A 22,672-nucleotide genomic window follows, 5' to 3' on the forward strand; every position below is an offset into this window, starting at 1 on the left:
AAGTAAGTGGTCTGTTGTGTTGCTTTGTGTTTGTCTCAGACGGAGACATATGTTTGAATTACATAGTAGATGAGGTTGAAAAAAGACCGAAGTCCATTGAGTTCAACCTATACAAATCTAGACCGACTTCCGGTTTGGAGGCGGAGCGAGGTGGTTGGTTGCTGCTTCGCGCGCCGAAAATACAGGGCCTGCTACATCGCCCCTACGCTAACCCTCCTTGCGCTGCAACTCTTTTCTGCAGACCGGAGACTTGGCCTAAGGCTATCAGCGTGACCGAAGTCACAAGACAGAAGCAGCTTCGTTGTGGAAGCAACGCCGCCCTGGCGCGGCACCTACTTTCTTTTTCTCACACAGTCCAGCTTGTGAGGGGAACGCAGTGAGTGGAACTCTGCGAGAAAATTCCTGAGACGTGTAGCAGAGCTTGGTATACATCCCCCAGGGTCACCCCTCAAGAAAAGACACTTAGCGAGAAAAGTCAGGAATCGCTACACTGGAATCCGGTTGGAAGACTGGTTGTGAGTACTAAAAGACTTACATTGTCTGGACCCCCTGTCTATTCATGCTCATTATTTGGGGTATATCTAGCTGGGCTATATTCTACTAATTCTGTCACTTAAGAACAGCGGTATGGGCGCTACATAAAGTTCTAACAGATGTGAAAAGTGGTCGGTCTCAGAGAGATTCAAAGCTGGGAAAAAGTGCCTTTAAGATTTGCTACCAGATTGTCACCATTACCCACATCGCACAATAAATAACTCAAGGGGTGACAGTGGTGCTGCCTTTTTTGGGACCTCCAGAATACATCCAAAGGCCGTAAAAGAAATTTGGCAATAGAAAGTGATCAGCAGTCCCCAGGACCTTGACACAGGGTAGGAACACTACCCCCCCCATCAAAGGGACCGACTTTCATTTTGGGCTACGAAGTCCTGTAATAAGCCCGGCCGCTGATGATAATGAACACAGGGCCTATACTGGTATTTTTCCATGGTAAATGGATTTAATAATCTGATAGCCTAGTAACAGTTCCCAGGACCCTGCTGCAGGGTAGGAACATAATCCTGATACCAATCTCCACCTAAGGGCTATTACCACACACTTTGTCGGAAGCTCTTCATCAATTTCTAAATGGTATCCTCAGGCCATCTTTTTTTCTAAATAGAAGTCCAAGAGGGAAACTCAGCACAAGTGTCTCACAACATTGTTACAGAGTAGAAATATATCATTGACACTAGTTTCGCTCACTACTGCGGATACACATTCTATCATTAAGACTGTATTTGCCCTAATAGGGCTAAAGTGAAGGAGGTTGAACAAAGGAAGGTTGGATGTCCATAGAAGTATCTTTTCCTGTATGATTTTTTGTCTGGCCATCGTGTGGATTACAACTAAGACTGTTTTTTTTTTCTCTTTTTTTTTTTTTTTCCCCTCATCCTTTTTTTCCTATAGATATAATCATTGTACAGTGTGCCTGGTAGCCCGCAAAAGTTATCCTATCCTGTGTTCTTTTTTTTTTTTTTTTTTTGGGATGAAATGGTCTATTGTTAATATTAATGGACTTTAAGAGTTCCCTGGAAACAGGCCACGCTAGACCATCTGATATTTAAGAGAGTCCTTAGATCCATTCTCAACAGTTTCCCTATGTTGATGGTTCTCTGCATTAAGTTAGATAACGTTGTGATAAATAGAAGCTAGGCAAGCCGATTAGTGATAGTAAGCACTGATAATACTGTTGCATGACTCATAAATACAATAATACTTAAGCAATTCAACTCTGGGCTAGAGAACTTGCCTTTTTTTTTTTTTTTTTTTTTTTTGTGTTGCGCACGTTTCACACCTCTATGTTTTATTACACTATAACACAAGTCCTCATTCACGATAGTATCCACTGCCACGCTTAGGGGAAACAAGTGACAGCTGGAAATACACTCCCACCTTTCATCACAGAGTACACTTTTCCTTTTTTTCACTAATTTTCTACCTTTTTCACACACATCACATCTCCACCTTTAAGTGTTGCACACTAATAAGTCCTTACTCACTACATTACATTCTGTCACATTGAGGGATAATAAGTGACAGTCTGAGTCCCCCCTCACTTTCAAATCCCCCTCCCCCCCCCCCCTTAAATTTTTTTTTTTTTTTTTTTTTTTTTTTTTTTTCTCTTCTTTTTTTTTCTCTTCCGCCTTATACTGCTATATCGTTCCTTCTCTTGACTTGAACAATAAGTACACCATACATGGATAGATTTGTTACACAACATAAACAAACATCTCCGGCTATGCCCCCCAAACACAAAGACAAGAAATCCACTAAGTTATCTGAGAGCTCTTTAATAGTTTCACAAGAACAATATAATGGTATAGGCCCAAATTCTGACTTTTCGGAATTAGTTGAACAGATTTCAAGGATGATCTCCCCGCAATTAGATGTTGTTAAACAAGAAATTAAACAAGATATAAATAATATTGTCCTGGAAGTGAGGCAGTTTACAGCTCGATTGGAGGAAATTGAGACTCGAATCTCAGACTCTGAAGATAGATTATATAAATGTGAGCAGTCCAATAAAGAATCTAGGTCGCAAATAGCTGTATTACAAGCCAAATTAGAGGACCTAGAGGACCGCTCGCGGCGGAACAATTTAAGAATTATTGGTCTCCCCGAATCCACAGAATACTCAGATCTAATTGCTTTCGTCTCAACTAAACTCCCTCAATTATTAAAAATGCCAGCTCCCCTGGTGCCTATGATTATTGAAAGAGCTCACAGAGTGGGCCCAGTACGGCAAAACTCTGAAGGTATCACTAGACCTAGACCCATATTGGTAAAAATGCTAAACTTCCAGGACAAGATTAATATTCTTAGATACTACAGAAAAGTTAACCCATTAATATTAGAGCAACAAAAAGTATTAATCTTTCAAGATTTTTCCTCCGAAACTACGAACAAAAGGAAAGAAATGTCTCCCTTTTGTTCTCGACTTTTGAAAGCAAATTATAATGTTAGGCTTGTTTATCCGGCAAGATTAATCATGATTATTGAGGGTCAAACAAGTATATTAAATAATACTATAGAAGCGCAAAAGTTTTGTTTAGATAATGGCATCCCCTGAATGTTAAGGTTGGGTTTGACTGTTTGAAGTCATTTTTATGTTAGATGATGAGCAACTCTTTTAATGTAAAATTATTGTTGAAAAGGTCTTTTCAGGAGTATGTATGCAAAGATGTATTCCAATTTTTGTTATACAAACGGGGAGGGGCCCCCCCTCTCCCCCTTTTTTTTTTTTTTTTTTTTTTTTTTTTTTCTCCCCTCTCTCCTTTTTTCTCTTTTGCCATTCCCTGCATCCCTCCCACCCCTCTGCTTTTACGTCCTATTATATTCCTATGGCCTGTAATTATTTGTTATGGTATAAATTGATGGCTTGCTTTAAAATGTCTTGCTATATCTTACTAAAATTGGACCGGGCATAGGGTCGATTAAAATTCTTTCCTGGAACGTGGGTGGGATTACTTCCCCTATCAAACGGAAAGCCGTAATAAAATTATTGGGTTCACATAAGCCTGGTATTGCTATGCTCCAAGAGATTCATCTAAAAAGGGATGAAATTGATAAACTTAAATCTAAATGGGTGGGGGAGGTGATCGCTGCCCCGTCACAGGTTAGGAAGAAAGGCGTGGCAATACTGATTAACAAAAATTTAAAATATAAAATAAATAAGAGCCAAATTGATCCAGAGGCCCGCTATCAAATTCTTGATATTGAAATAGAGAAAAGCTCCTTTATTCTCTGTAACATTTACGGCCCTAATCAGCCTGATGTCAGGTTCTGGGAGGATTTAGCATTAGAATTAGTAATATACAGAGGACGTAATGTCGTGATTGGAGGGGATTTCAATTTAACAGCATATCCCAATTTAGACAGACTAAGTAGATCTAAAAGTACTAAGCGAGTGAAGAAAACACGAACACTACAAAAATTCTGCCATAAAGTAGGTGTATACGACATCTGGAGAAGTTTGAACCCAGATGTTAAAGCTTTTACCTGTCTATCAAAAGGACATCAAGCGTTGTCGCGCATAGATATGTTTTTAATTTCTGAAAACTTAAGTGGTAAGGAAGTAAAGGCCGATATTAAAGATATAGTCCTTTCTGACCACGCGGTGATAGCTTTAGAACTTAATTCTAAATCTCTTACACCCAGACCGAATAATAATTTCTTTTTCCCCAACCATTTACATAGTAACTTACATTTTCAAAATTGGTTAGCAAACAAATGGAGGGAATTTGAGAGTTATAATCATGACTATAAGGATAAGCCAGAAATACTTTGGGAGTCTGGAAAGGCTGTGTTACGTGGGGACATTAAGGCGCATATGTGTGCTCTTAAAAAAAAATATTTACAGAAAGAAACTCAACTCTCTAATAGTGTGAGGAACGCATACAATGCGTTCATAGCTGTTCCCTCCAAAAAGCTGGGAGAAAAATATACAAATTTAAAAACACAAAGGGATATATTTCTTAAACAACAAATGATATCTGAAGACATAAGAAAGAAATCACTTTATGGTGGCTATTCAGGGAAAGCAGCAAAATATCTTGTTAAAATTACCAAAAAGAGATCTTCTAATTATATTACGGCAATTAGATCTGGGAAAAACAGATTTACCTCCAATCACGACATTCAACATACGTTTACAGATTTCTTTAAAAATCTCTATAAAGCTGAACCTCCCAATATAGAATCAAAAGAGAGGTTCTGGGATAATGTTAAGATCCCTAAATTGCCACAGGAGATAATTAATCAACTTAATGACCCGATCTCTACACAAGAAATTCTTACTGGTATTACAATTGCCAAACTTAATAAAGCTCCCGGCCCCGACTCTCTCCCTGCCGAATTCTATAAGATTCTTGCAGATCAAATAGCCCCTATTTTACATAAACTATTTAATTCTTACTATTCCGCAGATATCCCATGTTCTCAATATTTTGCGGCATCCAATATAGCCTTAGTTCTTAAAAAAGAAAAAGATCCTGAAATTCCCTCTTCATATCGCCCTATTTCCCTGTTAAACTTTGATTATAAACTTCTTACATCCATAATTGCAAAAAGATTGGCCCCCCACTTAAATAATATTATACATGATAACCAGGCGGGTTTCATGATAGGGAGAAGCCCGACAAAAAATATCCGTAAGGTTATGCTGGTACTGGACTATCTGCGGAATAGTAAGAAAGTATTAAAAAAAGAAGATGCTGCCATTCTAACAGTCGACGCCGAAAAGGCTTTCGACTATATCTGTTGGGACCATCTTTTTTCGGCTTTGGAAAAGTTTGGCTTTTCCGGAAATTTCATAAATCTGGTGAAGGCTATTTACAATAATCCATCCTCAGCAATATTTATCAATGGTACTATTACGGAGCGTTTTAATCTCCAGAGAGGCACTAGGCAGGGATGTCCCCTTTCCCCTATCCTCTTCAACATATCATTAGAACCTTTGGCGATCCTTCTTAGGCAACAGCTAGAAGGTATCCAGATTGGTAAACAAAAATATGTGCTTGCTCTGTATGCTGACGATTTACTTCTCTTTTTAGCCGGCCTAAAAGAAAGTCTTCCTAAGCTATTAGAATCAGTGCAAATATTCGCGTCATTTTCTGGCTATAAAATTAATCTTCAAAAATCCGAATTACTATGGATACACAGAACTTCCTGCCATGCACTAGATCACCCATTTAGAGAAGTTACTCAAATAAAATATTTAGGAATAATAATGTCAAAAGCTCCATATGAATGGTATGAGTTGAATTATGCTAAATTGTTCAATTATTGTAAGCAGAAATTGAATGACTGGGCCTCTCTCCCTATTTCTCTTTCTGCACGGATTATGCTTATTAAAATCATACTTTTACCTAAGTTAATATATCTGTTCCAAAATATACCTTTTTTACTACATAAGGCAGATATAAAATTATTTAACCGAATATCTACTGAATTCATCTGGAAAGGAAAAAGACCCCGAATTGCATTAAGTGCATTATCACTCTTTAAAGAGTCGGCTGGTCTTGCTTTCCCGAATATTACTTACTATAACATTGCTTCAATCGCAAAACTAGCGGCCGATTGGATCTCAGAGAAAGAATTTTTTACTGTTCTTGCTGGGGAGGCTAACCTTGTCCACCCATTCAATTTGAAAGCTCTTTTACATTGTCCAATGTCACAACTTCCTCCTTTAATTGTTAAAATGCCGACGTTCAAAAACGTGATCCTGGCATGGCAGAGGTTCTGTGTAGAAATTGGCACAACCCCATTTGTTTCAGAATATCTCCCAATTCAGGGATGTCCAGGATTTGCTCCAGGTTTCACTTATAAGGTTTTTGAGAGGTGGAAATTGAAAGGGCTGACCTTCTTAAAACAACTAGTTACTCCCACTACAATAATTAGAACATTTCTCGACATCAGAGCAGAATACGGGCTTCCTCAAACTGATCACTTTGCGTACTTACAAATAAAGCATTACATTACAGATCTTAAACTTAGATTCGGTTCTAATTGGACATATGTCCCGTTAAGGACCTTAATGAATCAATATACCAGCGGGGCTTCGTCAATCTCTGCATTTTACCGGTTGATGTCATTTTCCAAACACGAGGCCCAACTGGAGAAAATAGTATCTATTTGGAATAATACTTTTCCAGAGCTTAGGCCTCAACAAATCCAAGTAAGCCTGAACTTGTTGAATAAAACAGGAAATGCCTTAGCATGGCGCGAAAGGCATTTAAAAATGCTTTACGCGACATATATTACCCCGGACAAACTGTCTAAATGGTATAGAAAAACTATCGGGTGTTGGAAATGCCAGGCTCAACAAGCAAATCTCTTACATTGTATCTGGTTATGCCCCAAAGTCCACCAGTTCTGGCTGAAAATAAACTTTTGGTTGAATAAAATCCTAGATACAGAAATTAGGTTAGAAGCCCAAATGGTCATTTTTTTAGTTAAATTTTCACAACAACAAAATAATTATAAGCTAATTAACACCGTAATTCTACTAGCCAGGAATGCGATTCTGACATCTTGGAAGCTCTCCCACCTTCCCTCTTTCATAAAATTCAAAAAAGAAGTATTGAAACAATGTATGGTGGAATAATATGCAATATCTAAGTATAATGAGGCCCATATAAAGAGATTCCTAGAAAAATGGGGCCCAGTAATATTGTCACTTCCCTCTCAGGCACAGCAACAATTAATTAAGCCACTTAGTCAATCGGCCTACATTTTGGAATTGATTAATGCGGGTAGATACCCAGCATTTTGGGCCGAATAGCGTAGGAGCAGAGTGGGCTGGGGGGTATTGCAGGGTTGTTTTTTTTTTTTTTTTTTTTTCTCTCTTTTGTTCCTTTCCTCTCTTTTCTGGGTCTTCCTTCCCCATCTCTTTTCACCCCCCTCTCCCCCCCCGTATTGATATCTTTTATAAGTAGGTTCAATCCACCCTAGGACAGATATTAATGTTCTTATGTCCTTATAGAGACTTGCTTTATATATTTTCCAGGATAAATTCAAATTATGTGTTACACAGCCTATAACTTTCTCTGGCCATACCCCTTCTAACACAGAGTTTTTGGGACATTATTGTATCTTTTACTGATAAGCTGTGTTCGTTTTTTTTTGCTCTATAACTTGTCAAGACTTGTCTCGCCTCTGTAAAGAACATTGTTTGTAATTTTGTTTCATGGCCTGTATTTAGATGACTGTGTATACGTGAAAAAATAAATATTTAAAAAAAAACCTATACAAATCTAAAATACTTACAAAAAGGTCCAGTTAAGCTTAAATAATCCCACTAAAAGGTGACCCATTAAATACTAGCAATTATATCCATGAATTTTGTTTCTAGACAGAATCATCCCTGCTTCCCTTTTTGAAGAGTGGCATCACATCAGCTTTATGCCAATCCTGGGGTTCCATGCCTGGGGATAATGAGTCTTGAAAATTTAAGAGTAAAGGTTTGTCTATAACAGTGCTAAGTTCCCTTAACACCCTTGGGTGTATTCCATCTGAGCCTGGAGTTTTATTTACCTTAATAATATCCATTTTTTTCCCGATATCCTCTGTACATAACCCAGTTAATAGTATAGGCTGGCATGTTCTAGTTTGTTCCAAAGTATTCTCCATTGGTTCCTCTCTTGTGTACACTGAAGAAAAAAACTGGTTTAGTACCTCAGCCATGCTACTCTTCATGCATTTTAATGTACCTATATTGTCCTTCTTAGATTTTTTTGCTATTTATGTACTTAAAGAACCTTTTAGGATTAGACTTAGAATCCTTTGCTATTAATTTTTCATTTTCAATTTTGGCTAATTTGATTGCTTTTTTGCATGCTTTGTTAAATTCCTTATAAATATGGTATAAAGTATGTACTATTTTCTTTGAATAATTTAAATGCCCTACATTTTCTCCTAATTTCTCTTAACACATTTTTATTTAGCCACATTGGCTTGGATTTTTTATTTTTATTTTTTTAACCATATGGTATTGTTGATATGTATATTTATTTAAAGGGACACTCAATTCAAAATTAAACTTAATGATTCAGATACAGCATGCAATTTTAAACAACTTTCCAATTTACTTCCATTAACAAAATGTGCAGTCTTTTAATATTTAAACTTTTTGAGTCACCAGCTCCTACTGAGCATGTGCCAGAGTTCACAGTTTATACATATATACATTTGTGATTGGCTGATGGCTATCACATGATACAGGGGGAATGGATGTAAATATAACTTTTAAAAAAAATGTTTTAAAATCTACTACTCATTTGAAGTTCAGACTAAGTACTATTGCATTGTCTTCTGTTAATGCATTTGTTGATTATGATTATGCAAATCTACTGTATTGACTGGTCCTTTAACAAAGTTTTAAAGGTTATCCATTTATCCTCTGTATTTTTATTAGAGAATACTTTGTCCCAATTTGTTATTTAATGATTTCCTTAAATCGTTGAATTTTGCTTTCTTAAAATTAAAAGTCTTAGTTAAACCTTTAAGACACTGCTTATGAAACGAGATTTCAAATGTGACCATGTTATGATCACTGTTACCCAAATGTTCTTTGACTTCTATGTTTGATATTATATCTGAATTGTTTGATAGCACTAAATCCAAAATAGCTTTACTCCTCATTGGCTCCTCTATTAATTGTGACAAGAAGTTATCCCTGAGAACATTTAAAAATCTATCCCCCTTAGCTGAATTACTAGTTTCATTGGCCCAGTTTATATCAGGGTAGTTAAAATCTCCCATAATTACAGCACTGTTATTAGCAGCCTTACCTATTTGCCTTAGTAGTTGTTTCCTCCAGGTCACTAATGTTGGGGGGCTTGTAGCATGTTCCAAGTATTATTATTTTTTAATTTTCCCCCTCACTCTTTATTTCAACCCACAGGGTCTACATTGTTACTTATATCATAAATATCTTCCCTTATTGTAGGTTTAAGGTTAGGTTTAATATACATGCAGATTCCTCCACCCCTTTTATTATTCCTGTCCCTCCTAAATAAAGTATACCCCTCTAAGTTAACTGCCCAGTCATGTGAATCATCCCACCAAGTTTCAGTTATACTGATAACAGCATAGTCTTCTTCTGCAACTAAGAGCTCCAGCTCCCCCATTTTACCTGTCATGCTTCTTGCATTTGTTGTCATACATTTAATTTGCATGTGCTTTCTGCTGCTACTTGCAGTGCTTTCCTTCATACTTTCTAAGGTGACATTTCATCTCTTCCTTGAGATATTATAGGAGTGACATATTCACAAACTGATCTCTCTGTTCTATCGTGTTTTAACTGACCCTCCCCCCTTTGCCTAGTTTTAAAGATTCTCTAAACGTGCTACCATCCTTTCCCCCAACACACCTGCACCCATGTCATTGAGGTGCAATCCATCCTTACTCCAGTGCTCTAAAAAGTCATGAATTAACAGCCCTTGGTGCCTTCTGCCTTACTGAGTTAGCACATGGCACTGGTAATATCTTCGAAAATATTACTTTGAAGGTCCTTGCTTTAAGCTTGCTACCTAACTCCCTGAAGTCATTTTTTAGGACTCTCCATCTCCCACTGATTCCTTCATTAGTACCAATATGTACCATGACTGCAGGATCAGACCCACATCCCTGTAACAATCTATCAATACGCTCCACAATATGCCTAACACGAGCCCCTGGAAGAAAGCAAACTGTTCTATTTAAAGGGTCTGGATGACAAATTACCCTATCAACCTTCCTAATAATAGTGTCTCCTACCACAAACATCTGCCTCAGGCCCTGACTTGTATGCCCCTCTTCCATGACTGAAGGACTGTTAACTATAGTATGCCCCTCTACCATGTCTGAAGGACTGCCCACCATAGTATGCTCCTCTTCCATGACTAAAGGACTGTTCACTATACTAGGCAAATCAGCCTGCCACCCCTGAACTAATATCCCCAACATCTTCGCTTAATCTGGCAAATCTTTTGAGGTGTACCAGCTCAGAACTGGCCTGTCTCTTCCACTTACCTTTACTTCACCCTCTATCTGTGACCCAGCTACATTCTGGAGTCTCCTCATCTGAATCCTCCCTTCACAATTCTAATTCTTAACCCAACATCTAAAAAACTGCACTTTTCTTACTGACTACATTATACCCAGTGGGCAGTGGCCCTTAATTAAAAGAGAAGATTGTTCTTTATCAAATGAGTGGGAAAATTACCCTACCTCTAATTTTCTGTCTGTCCAAAGTACAAATCTGCGTAAGGTGAGGAGGCATTACCCCTTTGTCCTCCAACCCAACTTCCCCAGTGGACACTCATTCCAGGAAAGGCAGAAACATAATGGGATGTGGAAGGGCCTGAAAGATGCAAATAATCTAATTTGTTTCATGTAAAAAATATTCTTACATATAATAATTCCAATTAAATATGAATTTACTTATTAAATGGACAAATCTGCAATATACTTTATTTATCTATCTCGTCTCTTTTCCTGTAGTTGTTTTTCTAATTCTGAGAATTGAAAGGGCACACTACAGACTTCACAAGCCCTGCCACATATCTGTCCCTGTGTGGCTTTAAGAAAGCTAAGAAGTAACTGGTTCCTCCAAAGAAGCCGGGTGGTGGGTGGAGTTTTGCCACTAAAACAAAACTGCAGAGCACAATCGTCTGATGTGTTATTCTATTGTGTCCCTTTAACAAGCTCACACTGTAGTTATAGGTTTTTGTCAAGATATACACTTATCCTTTAATTATTATTTTTTTTCATTTAAAGGTCAGGAGACTCCACAGCAAGGATATGGAATTTAAATGAAATCAACAATAGTAATTCAACGCAGCTAGTTTTAAGGCACTGTATTAGAGAAGGAGGGCAAGATGTTCCCAGCAACAAAGACGTCACTTCTTTGGACTGGAATGTAAGTTATTTACTGTCAGAACTCATTAATAAATCATTTGAATTTATTTATTTTTTGTCAATATTTGCATTTTTAATTAGTATTTTCAAAATACATATTGTATACATAAATCTACTGTACTTATTCCTTAAAAGCTACATGCAACATTTCTCTTGATATATTGATTTCTTTAAGTAGTAGATTTAGCTTAATTCATTTAATGGACGTTAAAAGAAAATACACAATGTCTAAATAGTATTCCAAAGGCCATACATTTGCATTGTAGACTTATGTTAGAATAGCCTACATTTATTATAGGATGTGTTATGTAAGCTTTTTTTAACTGTGAATTGAAATCAAACATTTAGTTTCATGATAAAGATAGCATTTTAGAATACTTTCCAATTTACTATATATGACAAATGTTCCTCTTTTACTTGGTGTCCTTACTTGAAACTTGGGTTCCTTCCATGGCAAAACAGTGTTATAGGCTTAGGAGTGTGAATGTGTTTAGATCACTATATGGTGGCTCTTTTTAAAACAATTTATAACATTCTTTTTCTTAAATGATTTATTTTGACTTTGATGCCCATTTAAGGGGAAAATGTATTTTATGATATCACATTAACCCTTTGAGTGCTAAGCACTTTCCCACCTGGGTGCTAATATTTTCTAAGGTTTTTTTAATTTATTTAATTTTTGAAAAAACATTTTGTAACTTTTTTTATTGTTTAGATGCCTGAGATACAGGCTTCTAAGCAGCATGCCCCCTCCTCCTATACTTAACATTGTTAAGCATAAAAAAAAGTTGCACGGTGACGTCATCACGTTATTGCGCGTGACGTCACCGTGCATCACGTGAACCCCCGGCGATGCCTGTCACTCTACAGGCAACGATCGCTGGGGTAGGAGCTGTTAGGAGCCCCCAGATCTCCCTCAAGGTGGGAGAGTGCTCATGACGGCTCTGAGCCGTCATTATTACCAGAGTGAGAAACTCTGTGACGGCTCAGAGCCGTCATTAGCACTCAAAGGGTTAAACTAAGGTTGACATTGTGTGATAAAACATTGTGATAAGTCTTGTTTTAGTGCATATTAAAGGACCATGATACCCAAATGTTGAAACACTTGAAAGTGATGCAGCATAGCTGTAAAAAGCTGACTAGAAAATATCGCCTGAACATCTCTATGTGAAAAAGAAAGATATTTTACCTCAAAATGTCCTAAGTATTCAAACCCCATTGCAAAGGACTTTAAGCAGCAAATCAGTATGTCTGTCCCGGGACAGGCAAGGGAGTGAGCTTTGTGCTATTCAGTTTAAGGAAGTTTACTATGAAATCTCATGAGAGTTAAGTGAAATCTCATGAGAGTTAAGTGAAATCTCATGAGATCACAGTAAAAGAGTTTATGACCTCAGCACTGTTGACGCTGATTGGCTGCAGTTCATTTCTTCATTTTTTTTTTACCTGCAGCTGGACAGCAGCTGAAGTATAACTTTTTACACAGAACTTACTCTGCTGAGCTGAGGATGTTGTGAGGTAAAATATCTTCCTTTTTTACATAGAGATGCTCAGGTGATATTTTCCTGTCAGCTTTTTACAGTTATACTGCATCAGTTTCAAGTGATTTAGCATATGAGTATTATGTCCCTTTAACTTTGGCTTTTAGTCCACATTTACACACTTAACTAGATTCACGAAGATCACTTGGTGTGCAAACACTAGTAGATTCATTATCAAAGGGTCCTTGAGCGCTAATTCCCAAATAAACCAAATAATCCCATTGAAGATTAGTGTTGTGCAGTTACTGCAGCGTTCAAAGGGATGTTTAGTACATTTAAAATTGAGAAGAAGGATTTTTCAATACACTTCTTTAAGCACAAATGCCTCTAGTACTTTGTAGACAAATTGAAAAGCTTAAAGGGACATTAAACCCATAATTTTTCTTTCATGATTGAGATAGAGAATACAATTTTAAACAATATTCCAATTTACTTCTATTATCTAATTTGCTTCATTCTTTTGATATATTTTATTGAAGAAATAGCAATGCACATGGGCGAACCAATCACACGAGGCATCTATGTTCAGCCACCAATCAGCAGCTACTGAGCCTATCTAGATATGCTTTTCAGCAAAGAATATCAAGAGAACAAAGCAAATTAGATAATAGAAGTAAATTAGAAAGTTGTTTAAAATTGCATGCTCTTTCTAAATCATGAAAGAAAAAATTTGGGTTTCATGTCCCTTTAAGTCCACGTGGTGTGTGCACCCACATTGTCTGATTGTACCTGCTTAAAGTTCTGCTGCTGTAGTATATTGTGTAACCACTGGCTCCATAAGAAGGCTCAGTCACTGAATGTGAGTCTAGCGGATATTTATATAAAAAATTAATAAGCACTAGCAGGAAGTACATATTAGTCGATCACAATTACCAGAAAGCAGGTGCATAACTACAGGGTCACAAAGGTCTCAATTGAAACTGGGCTTGCACTATTATGGGGACTATCTGGCCCTAGAATTAGCAGAAGGGCCTAGTAAAGTGCAGGCTCCAGCTGCATCAGATCTGGCCCCTCCATGAGCCTAACTTCAAAACACACAGTTTAGGGAAACTGTATAAATTTGCCTTTACGATATGATAGCAGGCATTTCAAGATGGCTTTCACAGTGCACCATTACAGAAATACCTAGCAGTATATTTGTAGAGGAAGGCTGTGCAAGTGCATAAATCTCTGGAGAAGACTAACCAAGTCGCTCCTTTTTCCTATCTGTCTACTTGTTAATTTTCTTATAGCTTAAAAGCTAGAAAGGGCGGTGATGAAATGGGTAGCACTTTCATAGTCCTTGTCCTTCCTGGGACCTAGTAAGGTCTAGTTATGCCTCTGGGAGGAAGTACCCATCAGCCAATCAATGGTAATGTGAAGCATATATCGCCCAATCAGCATTTATTAGAAGTTCACAACTAATACAACTCTATTACTTTTAAATTTCACATTTACTGATAATTTTTCAAAGAAATGCAACATGTTTAAATGCATCTCATTGATATAAATGATAGCAATGTATTCAGTAAAGTAAGACCATTTTTCAATAGACTGCAATATAATATTATAATTATTTGAAATTATATTAATAAAGCGTACACTGAATACAACTCTAAACTTTGAGTTATAGTTTGTACTTTCCATTTAACATTTTCCTTTAGTTAATGCTATGTGAGGCCTCAATGTTCAGTCAGATCTTACAGTTCAGTCTAGCAGACTGATCTACTACTAAAATATAAACATCAACAGGATGCCAACACACATACAATTTTGTCATTTTAAAGTTACACTTAACTCAAGATATCCTTGTTATACAATGCATGAATTTTTTTCATGTAAAAGTGTGCTGTCCGTTTGCCACAAGCTGCATCTTTTAAATTAGCTCCTTCTCTTACCAGTTACTCACCTTTGACCTTCTTTTCCTATTTTAATAGATGGGGATATAGCAAATCACAGTCCTTACCACTGACCCAATAGCAAATTTGAGGAGCCACACTCTGAAAGAGTCTACAAATGCAATAACATTAACATTAAAGACTGAAAAACTTTACAATTCACTTCCATTATCTAAATATGCACAATAGTTTATATGCACACTTTCTGAGGCAACAGCTCCTGCTGAGCACGTGAAAGTATTCACAGAATATAAATATATGTATGATGTGATTGGCTGATAGCTGTCACATCATGCAGTCAGAAATCAATTTGTCAGAAATCTACTACTCATTTGAAATTTAAACTAAGTGCTTTTAGATTATCTTGTTATTATGCATTCACTGTTACTAATCAACTATGTTCAGTGGCCCTTTAATTAAAATGTAAAAAAAAGTTACCTTAACGGGATATGCAACCTAAAATGTATCTTTCATGATTCAGATAGAACATGCAATTTTAAACAACTTTCTAATTTACTTCTATTATCAATTTTTCTTTTTTTCCCTCTGAATCTTTTGTGGAAAAACAGAGGCCTATGCTTAGGAGTCCGCCCATTTCTGAAGCACTGTATGGCAGCAGTTTTGCAACAATGTTATTCATTTCAAAGAGCACTAGATGGCGATACTATTTCCTGCCATGTAGGCTCCAGATGCCTACCTATCATGGAAAGAAAGCAAATTTAATAATAGAAGTAAATTGGAAACTGTTTTGAAATGATATACTCTATCTGAATTAAAAAATATTTTAGGGGGGTTTCATATTCATTTAAAAATGTATGCAATGAGCCTGCGATTTCTGTTATTTCAAGGGGCAATATATTTATAAATGTTAATGACATTTCCCTTTAAATAAGTAAGTTTGAGCTAGTGCTAAAAAATACATTGGTGGAGGCAGTCACTGAGATTAGAGGTAAGCAGAGAGGCACTGAGTTATGATACAGCACCTTACAGCTTACCAGACTGTGCTCTGTCATGTTTCTAACAAACCTATCAATACAACATCTCACTTACCCCGCACACTTTAGTGAATTTTGACAAATGCTTTTTACTTTGCTTTCCTATGTTACCTGGTCTACATTTTAGTATTATCTCATAAAGAAAATTGTGCACAGTAGAGAAGAAAGTGTAAAAATTGATTATTTAGCATAACTTTCTATTCATTTTTCAGATTGTAAAATTCCAAAGTAGAAAACTTTATTTCATTTCACAATCAAGTTAATTACAGTGTTCGGGATTTTTCCCAGGCGCATTTGATGCTAATCACAAATGGCTCTTGTAAACCTTAAAATGCTTTGTTCAAGGACTGTTATGTTTTACTTGGCTTACACTCTGCCTTTAAAATGAAAGATTACTGAACTGTGTTTGATTCTCTTCTCAACACACTTGCTTTTGTTCATTTGACCATTAACAGACTGATGGCACGCTGCTAGCTACGGGATCATACGATGGTTTCGCAAGGATTTGGACGCAAGATGGTAAATTAATCCACACTCTAGGGTTTTCATTGCATGTTACAATGTTATTATGCAAATGTATCTGCTTAAAGTATACAATTATTTAATTGGTACAATTATATAGATTCCCTGCACTCTGACAGACCTGCCTGATAAAGAGACTTTCTAGGCTTGTTATTTGGCAAAATAAAGACATCGCCTTTTTCAGATTTGATCGCAAAATTTCTTTCTACTTTCTGTGAAACATATAAAGGCATTAGGAGCTCTTCAATAAGTAACAGTATATAAGAAGTATATATTTGTTATTATTTTGTTATCATTATTGTTATTATTATTATTAACAGAACATAATACAATATATTTTAATTCATCACACTCACTCCCCTAGATGTAAACTGGAATAAGCACTTGAAGTGACATAGGCATTAAAATTAAACTTGCATGATTCCGAGTTACTCCTGTTATCACATTTACCTGACTTTCTCTGTGTCTTCAGTGGATATTGGTCCCTCTCTATGAGAGTATACTGAAGTAAGTTTAGGAGTGTGCACGTGTCCTGGGCACAATGTGGCAGCTTTCTCTTAACTTCTGTGTGGATGTCTCATATGCAAAGACATATTCATTATCAATTTGTGTTCAGGCTTTAGTACTTCTAGCTATACAGTACTAGCTTTATTTACCATAGAGTTTTATCATAGAGTGGCTGAAGCTACTGTACTCTAAGGGGTAGATTTATTAAATGTCGGATGGACATGATCCGCTGTAGCGAATCATGTCCGTCCGACATTGCTAAATGCCAACAGCATACGCTGTCAGCATTTCTAGTGAAATGCTTATGTAATGCCACCCCCTGCACATTCACGGCCAATCGGTCGCTAGCAAGGTTTGTCAATCATCCCGATCGTATCTCTGAAGGCTCGCGCGGAAACATAAATCTGCCCCTATAGCTCTTTCTACAGATTAATTTATAACATTGCAACATACACTGCAGCTACATAGTGCTCAATATACAGACACATTTAGGATGATCTAATGGAAAGGAGCTTAGTTTCAACAAAGGAAATGAAAAGAAAGACTTATTTTTTTTATAGACATTCATTTTTTTTCTAGCACCTTTCATTTGTTGTGTTTCAGGCAAATTATTAATAGGACAGTCAACTCCAAAATTGTTATTGTTTAAAAGATATATAATCCCTTTATTACCCATTCCCCAGTTTTGCACAGCCAACATTGTTATATTAATATACTTTTAACCTCTGTGATTACCTTGTATCTAAGCCTCTTTTTATTGTCCCCTGATCACATGGCTATTTATTATTTATTCAAAAGAGATAACAGTCCAGCACAACAGGCCACTGCACGCCAACCTAGGTCACCACAAGGACCCACGAATATCCAAATATTGACAAAAAGGAAGGCAGCAATAAGGTGGAGTTCAATTATTTATTGAGCATGCCAAAAAAGCAATGTTTCAGGAGTCAACCTCCCTTAAACATGCAATATAAAATACTGATATAAAGTATCCTTATATACCCAGCCACCACAAGAGGGCAGTAATAGGTATTTACAAAGTTAACCATTTCATATGTTTAGTTAAACAATAACAGCTCAATAGGATAGAAAACAGTACTACAAAAACCTAACTAGAGACAGCAGCATATATATGTATTTTCAATTAAAGTTTACTATTTGAAAAACAATTTTTAGGTTAATTTTAGAATTTTAACTCAAAAGAACATTTTTTAATTTATATTGACAACAGAAAATAAGCTTTTTAAAGGGATTAAGATTAAGCTAATTAATATAGTTTAAACCAGAAATCAAGGGATGAGAGTATAACAACAAGAGATGATAAAATCCAAAAAGGAAAATATTATGTACTAATAGCAAAGAAAATATCAAAGGAAAATAGAGAGGTCCCAATCTCTATTCATGCCAACAGGATCCATAGTGCCTAATTAAAATATCCAAAAACATTCTCTTTGTTTTAACAGTAAATTTCTATCCCCACCCCTCCTAGGTCTAGGGACAAATTCAATAATTTGGAAATGCAGCTGATTTACAGCATGTCCCATTTGGGAAAAATGGCAAGAAACCGGGGCAAGAGGATTGTTATTCCTCACAGAGCTTTTATGTTCAATTATCCTATCTTTAATAGATCTAGAAGTCTCACCCACATAACCACGCCCACATGGGCATTTAACCAAATAAACCACATATTGGGTGTTACAAGTATGGAAATCTCTTATGGAATACTTTTTGCCAGACCTAGAATGGAAAAAAGAGGATCCTTTGATCATGTTCCCACAGCAAGAGCAACCAAGACAAGGAAAACATCCATTATTTTTGTGAGTTAAATAATTTTGTGCATCAACAGTATTAGCAGAGCCAATATCCGCCCTGATAAGTTTTTGATGAATGTTAACACCTCTCTTGAATGCTGGCATGGGGACCTCAATGAACTCGTTGTATTCAGAGACAAAGACCATCCGCTGGCTCTTAGATTTTTTATCCTTTTTAGGACCTAAAAGGCTCCCTCTGGAGGTGTTAGAGATAACGTTCATTTCTTTTTCAATCAGAGTCTGCTGATAGCCCCTCTCAATGAAACGATCACCCATTTCCCTCAATCTAATATCAAAAAGTTTTTCATCAGAAACAATACGACGAACCCTAAGTAGTTGACTTCTAGGTAAGGCTTTTAAGAGGGCAAGGGGATGAGCACTATCAAAGTGCAGAATACTGTTGCGGTCAGTAGATTTCCTAAATAAATCGACTTTAAGAGAATTATCAATTTTAATAATTTTAGTATCAAGAAAAATCAACTGCTCCTCACTATAAGTGAGTTTGAACTTCAGATATGTATTGGAACTGTTTGAGTCATTAACAATGGAGATCAGGGTTTCAACATCGCCCAGCCAAATGCCAAAGACATCATCGATGTAGCGCCACCAACAAGCGCCACATTGAATGAAGTCAGAATTGGCATATACAAATTTTTCTTCAAACATGTTCATTAGCAGATTGGCATAATTTGGGGCGACGTTGGAACCCATGGCAGTACCCTGTATTTGCAAAAAATATTCGTCCTGAAATAAAAAATAATTGTAATAAAGGACAAATTCCAACAAAAAAATGAAGAACTCGATCTGAGCAGAAGAAAAGTCACCACTGTTACTTAAGATTGATTTAACAGCCCCCACACCACTAACACAGGAAATTGATATATACAAACTTTCAACACCAAAGCTGAAGAGTATAAATTTACTAGTGCCCAGATCCAATGCCTCAATTTTTAACAAAAAATCACTAGTGTTTTTAATGAATGAGTATTTATTTTCAACAAAAGGTCTAAGGATTTTATCCAAATAGATAGAAACATTAGAGGACACTGAACCAATGCTGGAAACAATGGGACGACCTGGCGGTTCCTTATCATCCTTATGAATTTTGGGTAAAACATAAATAACTGGAGTTATAGGGTGTTTAATTTCTAGAAATTGAGCTAAATCTTTACCAATGATAGCGTTATTCACAGCATTAATTATGATTTTTTTAAGTTCCTTTTGAATTTAAAAAATGGTATTACAACTTAACCTCCTGTATACATTCTGGTTGTTTAGTTGCCTCCTAATCTCATTAATATAATATTCTGTATCCAATATTACAATGGCACCGCCCTTGTCCGCCCTTTTTAAAATGATGTCATCTCTACCTTGAAGTGATTTTAAAGCTTCATGATCTTTTTTAGAAAAATTACTCACTTTGGTGCAAATATCAGAAATACTCTTATTACCATAAGATTTCTTATAACTGCTTTTATTAGTAATTTTACCTTTTTCAGATTTAAGTTTAAGTGAATCAATATCATGTACGAAATGTACAAAAGTTTCAACACTGTGATTATTTTGGTTGGGAATAAAAGAACTCATTTCTTAAACCAACATCTTTTAACCTTAACTGGTTGTCATTTTTTTTATGAGAACTAATATCCCTATCAAAACTAATAGTTTTAAGTCTGATGTTTCTAAAGAATCTATACAGATCCTTATACAGCTGGAAAAAATTACAATTGTTACGAAGGCAGAAAGACAAACCCTTATTCAAAACAGATACCTGAAAATAACAGACTTAGATATAGTAACTACAATGTTATTCAGATTTCTATTTAGTTCAAAGGTGTTCCTCGTGGGACAAAAAGTCTATCTGATCTATATCTATATTTAATTAATTTTTATCAATATTTATTATTTATTGACTTGCATTTTAGCTAATTAGTGCAGTGTCAGCCACAACTCCACCAGAGAGAGTACAATGTTATCTATATAGCCCACATAGATTAGCAGTATCTTTTTGTGAAAAGCTAATACAAAAAGCATGTTATAAGAGGTTGTCTATAGTGGCTTAGAAACAGGCAGAAATTAAGAGTAGGGATGGGCGAATGTGTAAATTTTCGAATTTCGAATGATAGAACGAATGTTATTACCGAAATTCGAATTATAAATCCGAATGTTGATAAGAACGAATATTCTTAAAAATTCTATAATCGAATGCTATTTACAGTTTTCGAATGTCACTTTCGAATTCGAATGTTTATAATTATATCGAATGTACACATTCGAAATTTCAAATTTAACATTCTATTTAACAAATACTATTCAGAAGTTCAATAGTTCATGTGGTAGGGAGGGAATCTAGTAAATTGATACATAATAGATACAAATATATCATTTTGAATGTTTCTATATAGAATATTGCATAATTTGAATATTACATTTAAAGAAAGCATTAGAAATACTATTACAAATATAAATTTGAATTTTTCGAAAAGAATATTTTCGAATGTAATCATAAATTTAGAAACCGAACATTCGAAAATCGAATGTTATGTATACATTCGAAATTGGATTCGAACGAATGTGTTAAAATTCGTTTCGTTTTTCGAATTTTGCGAAACATTCGCCCATCCCTAATTAAGAGGTTTAAATGTTATAAAGAATATTAATATAACAATATTGGTTGTGCAAAGCTGGGGAATGGGTAGTGAAGGCATTATCTATCTTTTTAAACAATAACAATTTTGTTGTTGAGTGTCCCTTTAAATGAGCTTTTCTCTTTGTGACATGCAGATTTACTTTTCTAATTTGCTTTCCAGCACAGATTCTTGTTGCAGAGGACAACATGGAACTCTTCTCTGTTCTTTGACATTTCCCTGTTGTCTTTCTCACTGAATCGGTTACTAGTTCTCAATTTTTTATGATGAAAGGTTTATATTAGTTTGCCCCTTTCTCTTCTCTCATCCAAGTTTCACATTATAAAGTCATGAAATTATTCCTGTAAATGTAATTTTTAGATAGTGGTGCTTTAGTATTATATTTGAATTATTTATAATTTCTGATTTGAATATTTTAAACATTATTAAAAAAAAATCTATAAATTAACATTAGCAGCTTTATTGTTTACACTAATACCTCTTATTTTGTTAACAAGGATCCTACTGAATTTCCCCATTGTCTTGTTGCACTGCTTGTCTTCCTTTAAATGATGTGCTATAATAAAATACATCTCTTTAAAATTCATTTTAAGGGGCCGATTTATTAACCCCTGAATGCACCTGTTTCCGTGCAAGACTTCAAGCTCGCTGGAAACAGGAGTTTAAGACCACTGCTCCTTAACTCGTCCGCCACCTCTGAGGAAACAACACCCCCTGCTAGCAGCTGATTGGCCGCAAATGTGCCGTGGGCAGTATTGCACAAGCATTTCATGAGAAATGCTTGTGCAATGATAATCGATGTGCTGCGGACATGATTCACTACAGCGGATCATGTCCGCCCGCAAATTTGTAAATGGGCCCCAATGTCTATTTCACCCTATGGTTGGCTACTAAATATGCATTTTTTTTAACTTAAAGAGACATGAAACCCAAAATTATTCTTTCATTGTTCAGATAGAGAATAACATTTTATAAAATTTTTCAATTTACTTTTATTCTCCAGTTTGCTTTGTTCTCATGTTATTCTGTTAAAGTGATATCCTTATAGATAGCATGCACATGCCTGCAGCATTACATGACAGGAAATAGTGCTGCCATCTAGTGCTGTTGCTAATGTATAACATTGTTGCCGTATAGTGCTGAAGACACGTGCATACTCTTGAACTTACCTTCCTGCTTTACAACAAGGATAACAAGAAAACGAAGAAAATTTGATAATAGAAGTAAATCGAAAAGTTATTTAAAATTGTATGTTTTATCTGAATCATGAAATAAATAAATTGGGTTTTATGTCCCTTTAAACTAGACCATTACATAAAGTAAAACTGCATAATT

General features: G+C 35.9%; 1 protein-coding gene across 1 annotated transcript in view; it reads left to right on the forward strand.

Moving 5' to 3' along the window:
* TBL1X (transducin beta like 1 X-linked) overlaps window positions 1–22,672 on the forward strand; it is a 597,792-nt gene that overhangs the window by 518,619 nt on the left and 56,501 nt on the right. The window contains exons 8-9 of the mRNA XM_053706454.1: window positions 11,299–11,440; window positions 16,305–16,368. Of these exons, the coding sequence (XP_053562429.1) occupies window positions 11,299–11,440; window positions 16,305–16,368 (206 nt within the window). The remainder of the gene's footprint in view (window positions 1–11,298; window positions 11,441–16,304; window positions 16,369–22,672) is intronic.

Source organism: Bombina bombina, chromosome 3 (assembly GCF_027579735.1).
Source record: "Bombina bombina isolate aBomBom1 chromosome 3, aBomBom1.pri, whole genome shotgun sequence".
Classification (NCBI taxonomy): domain Eukaryota; kingdom Metazoa; phylum Chordata; class Amphibia; order Anura; family Bombinatoridae; genus Bombina; species Bombina bombina.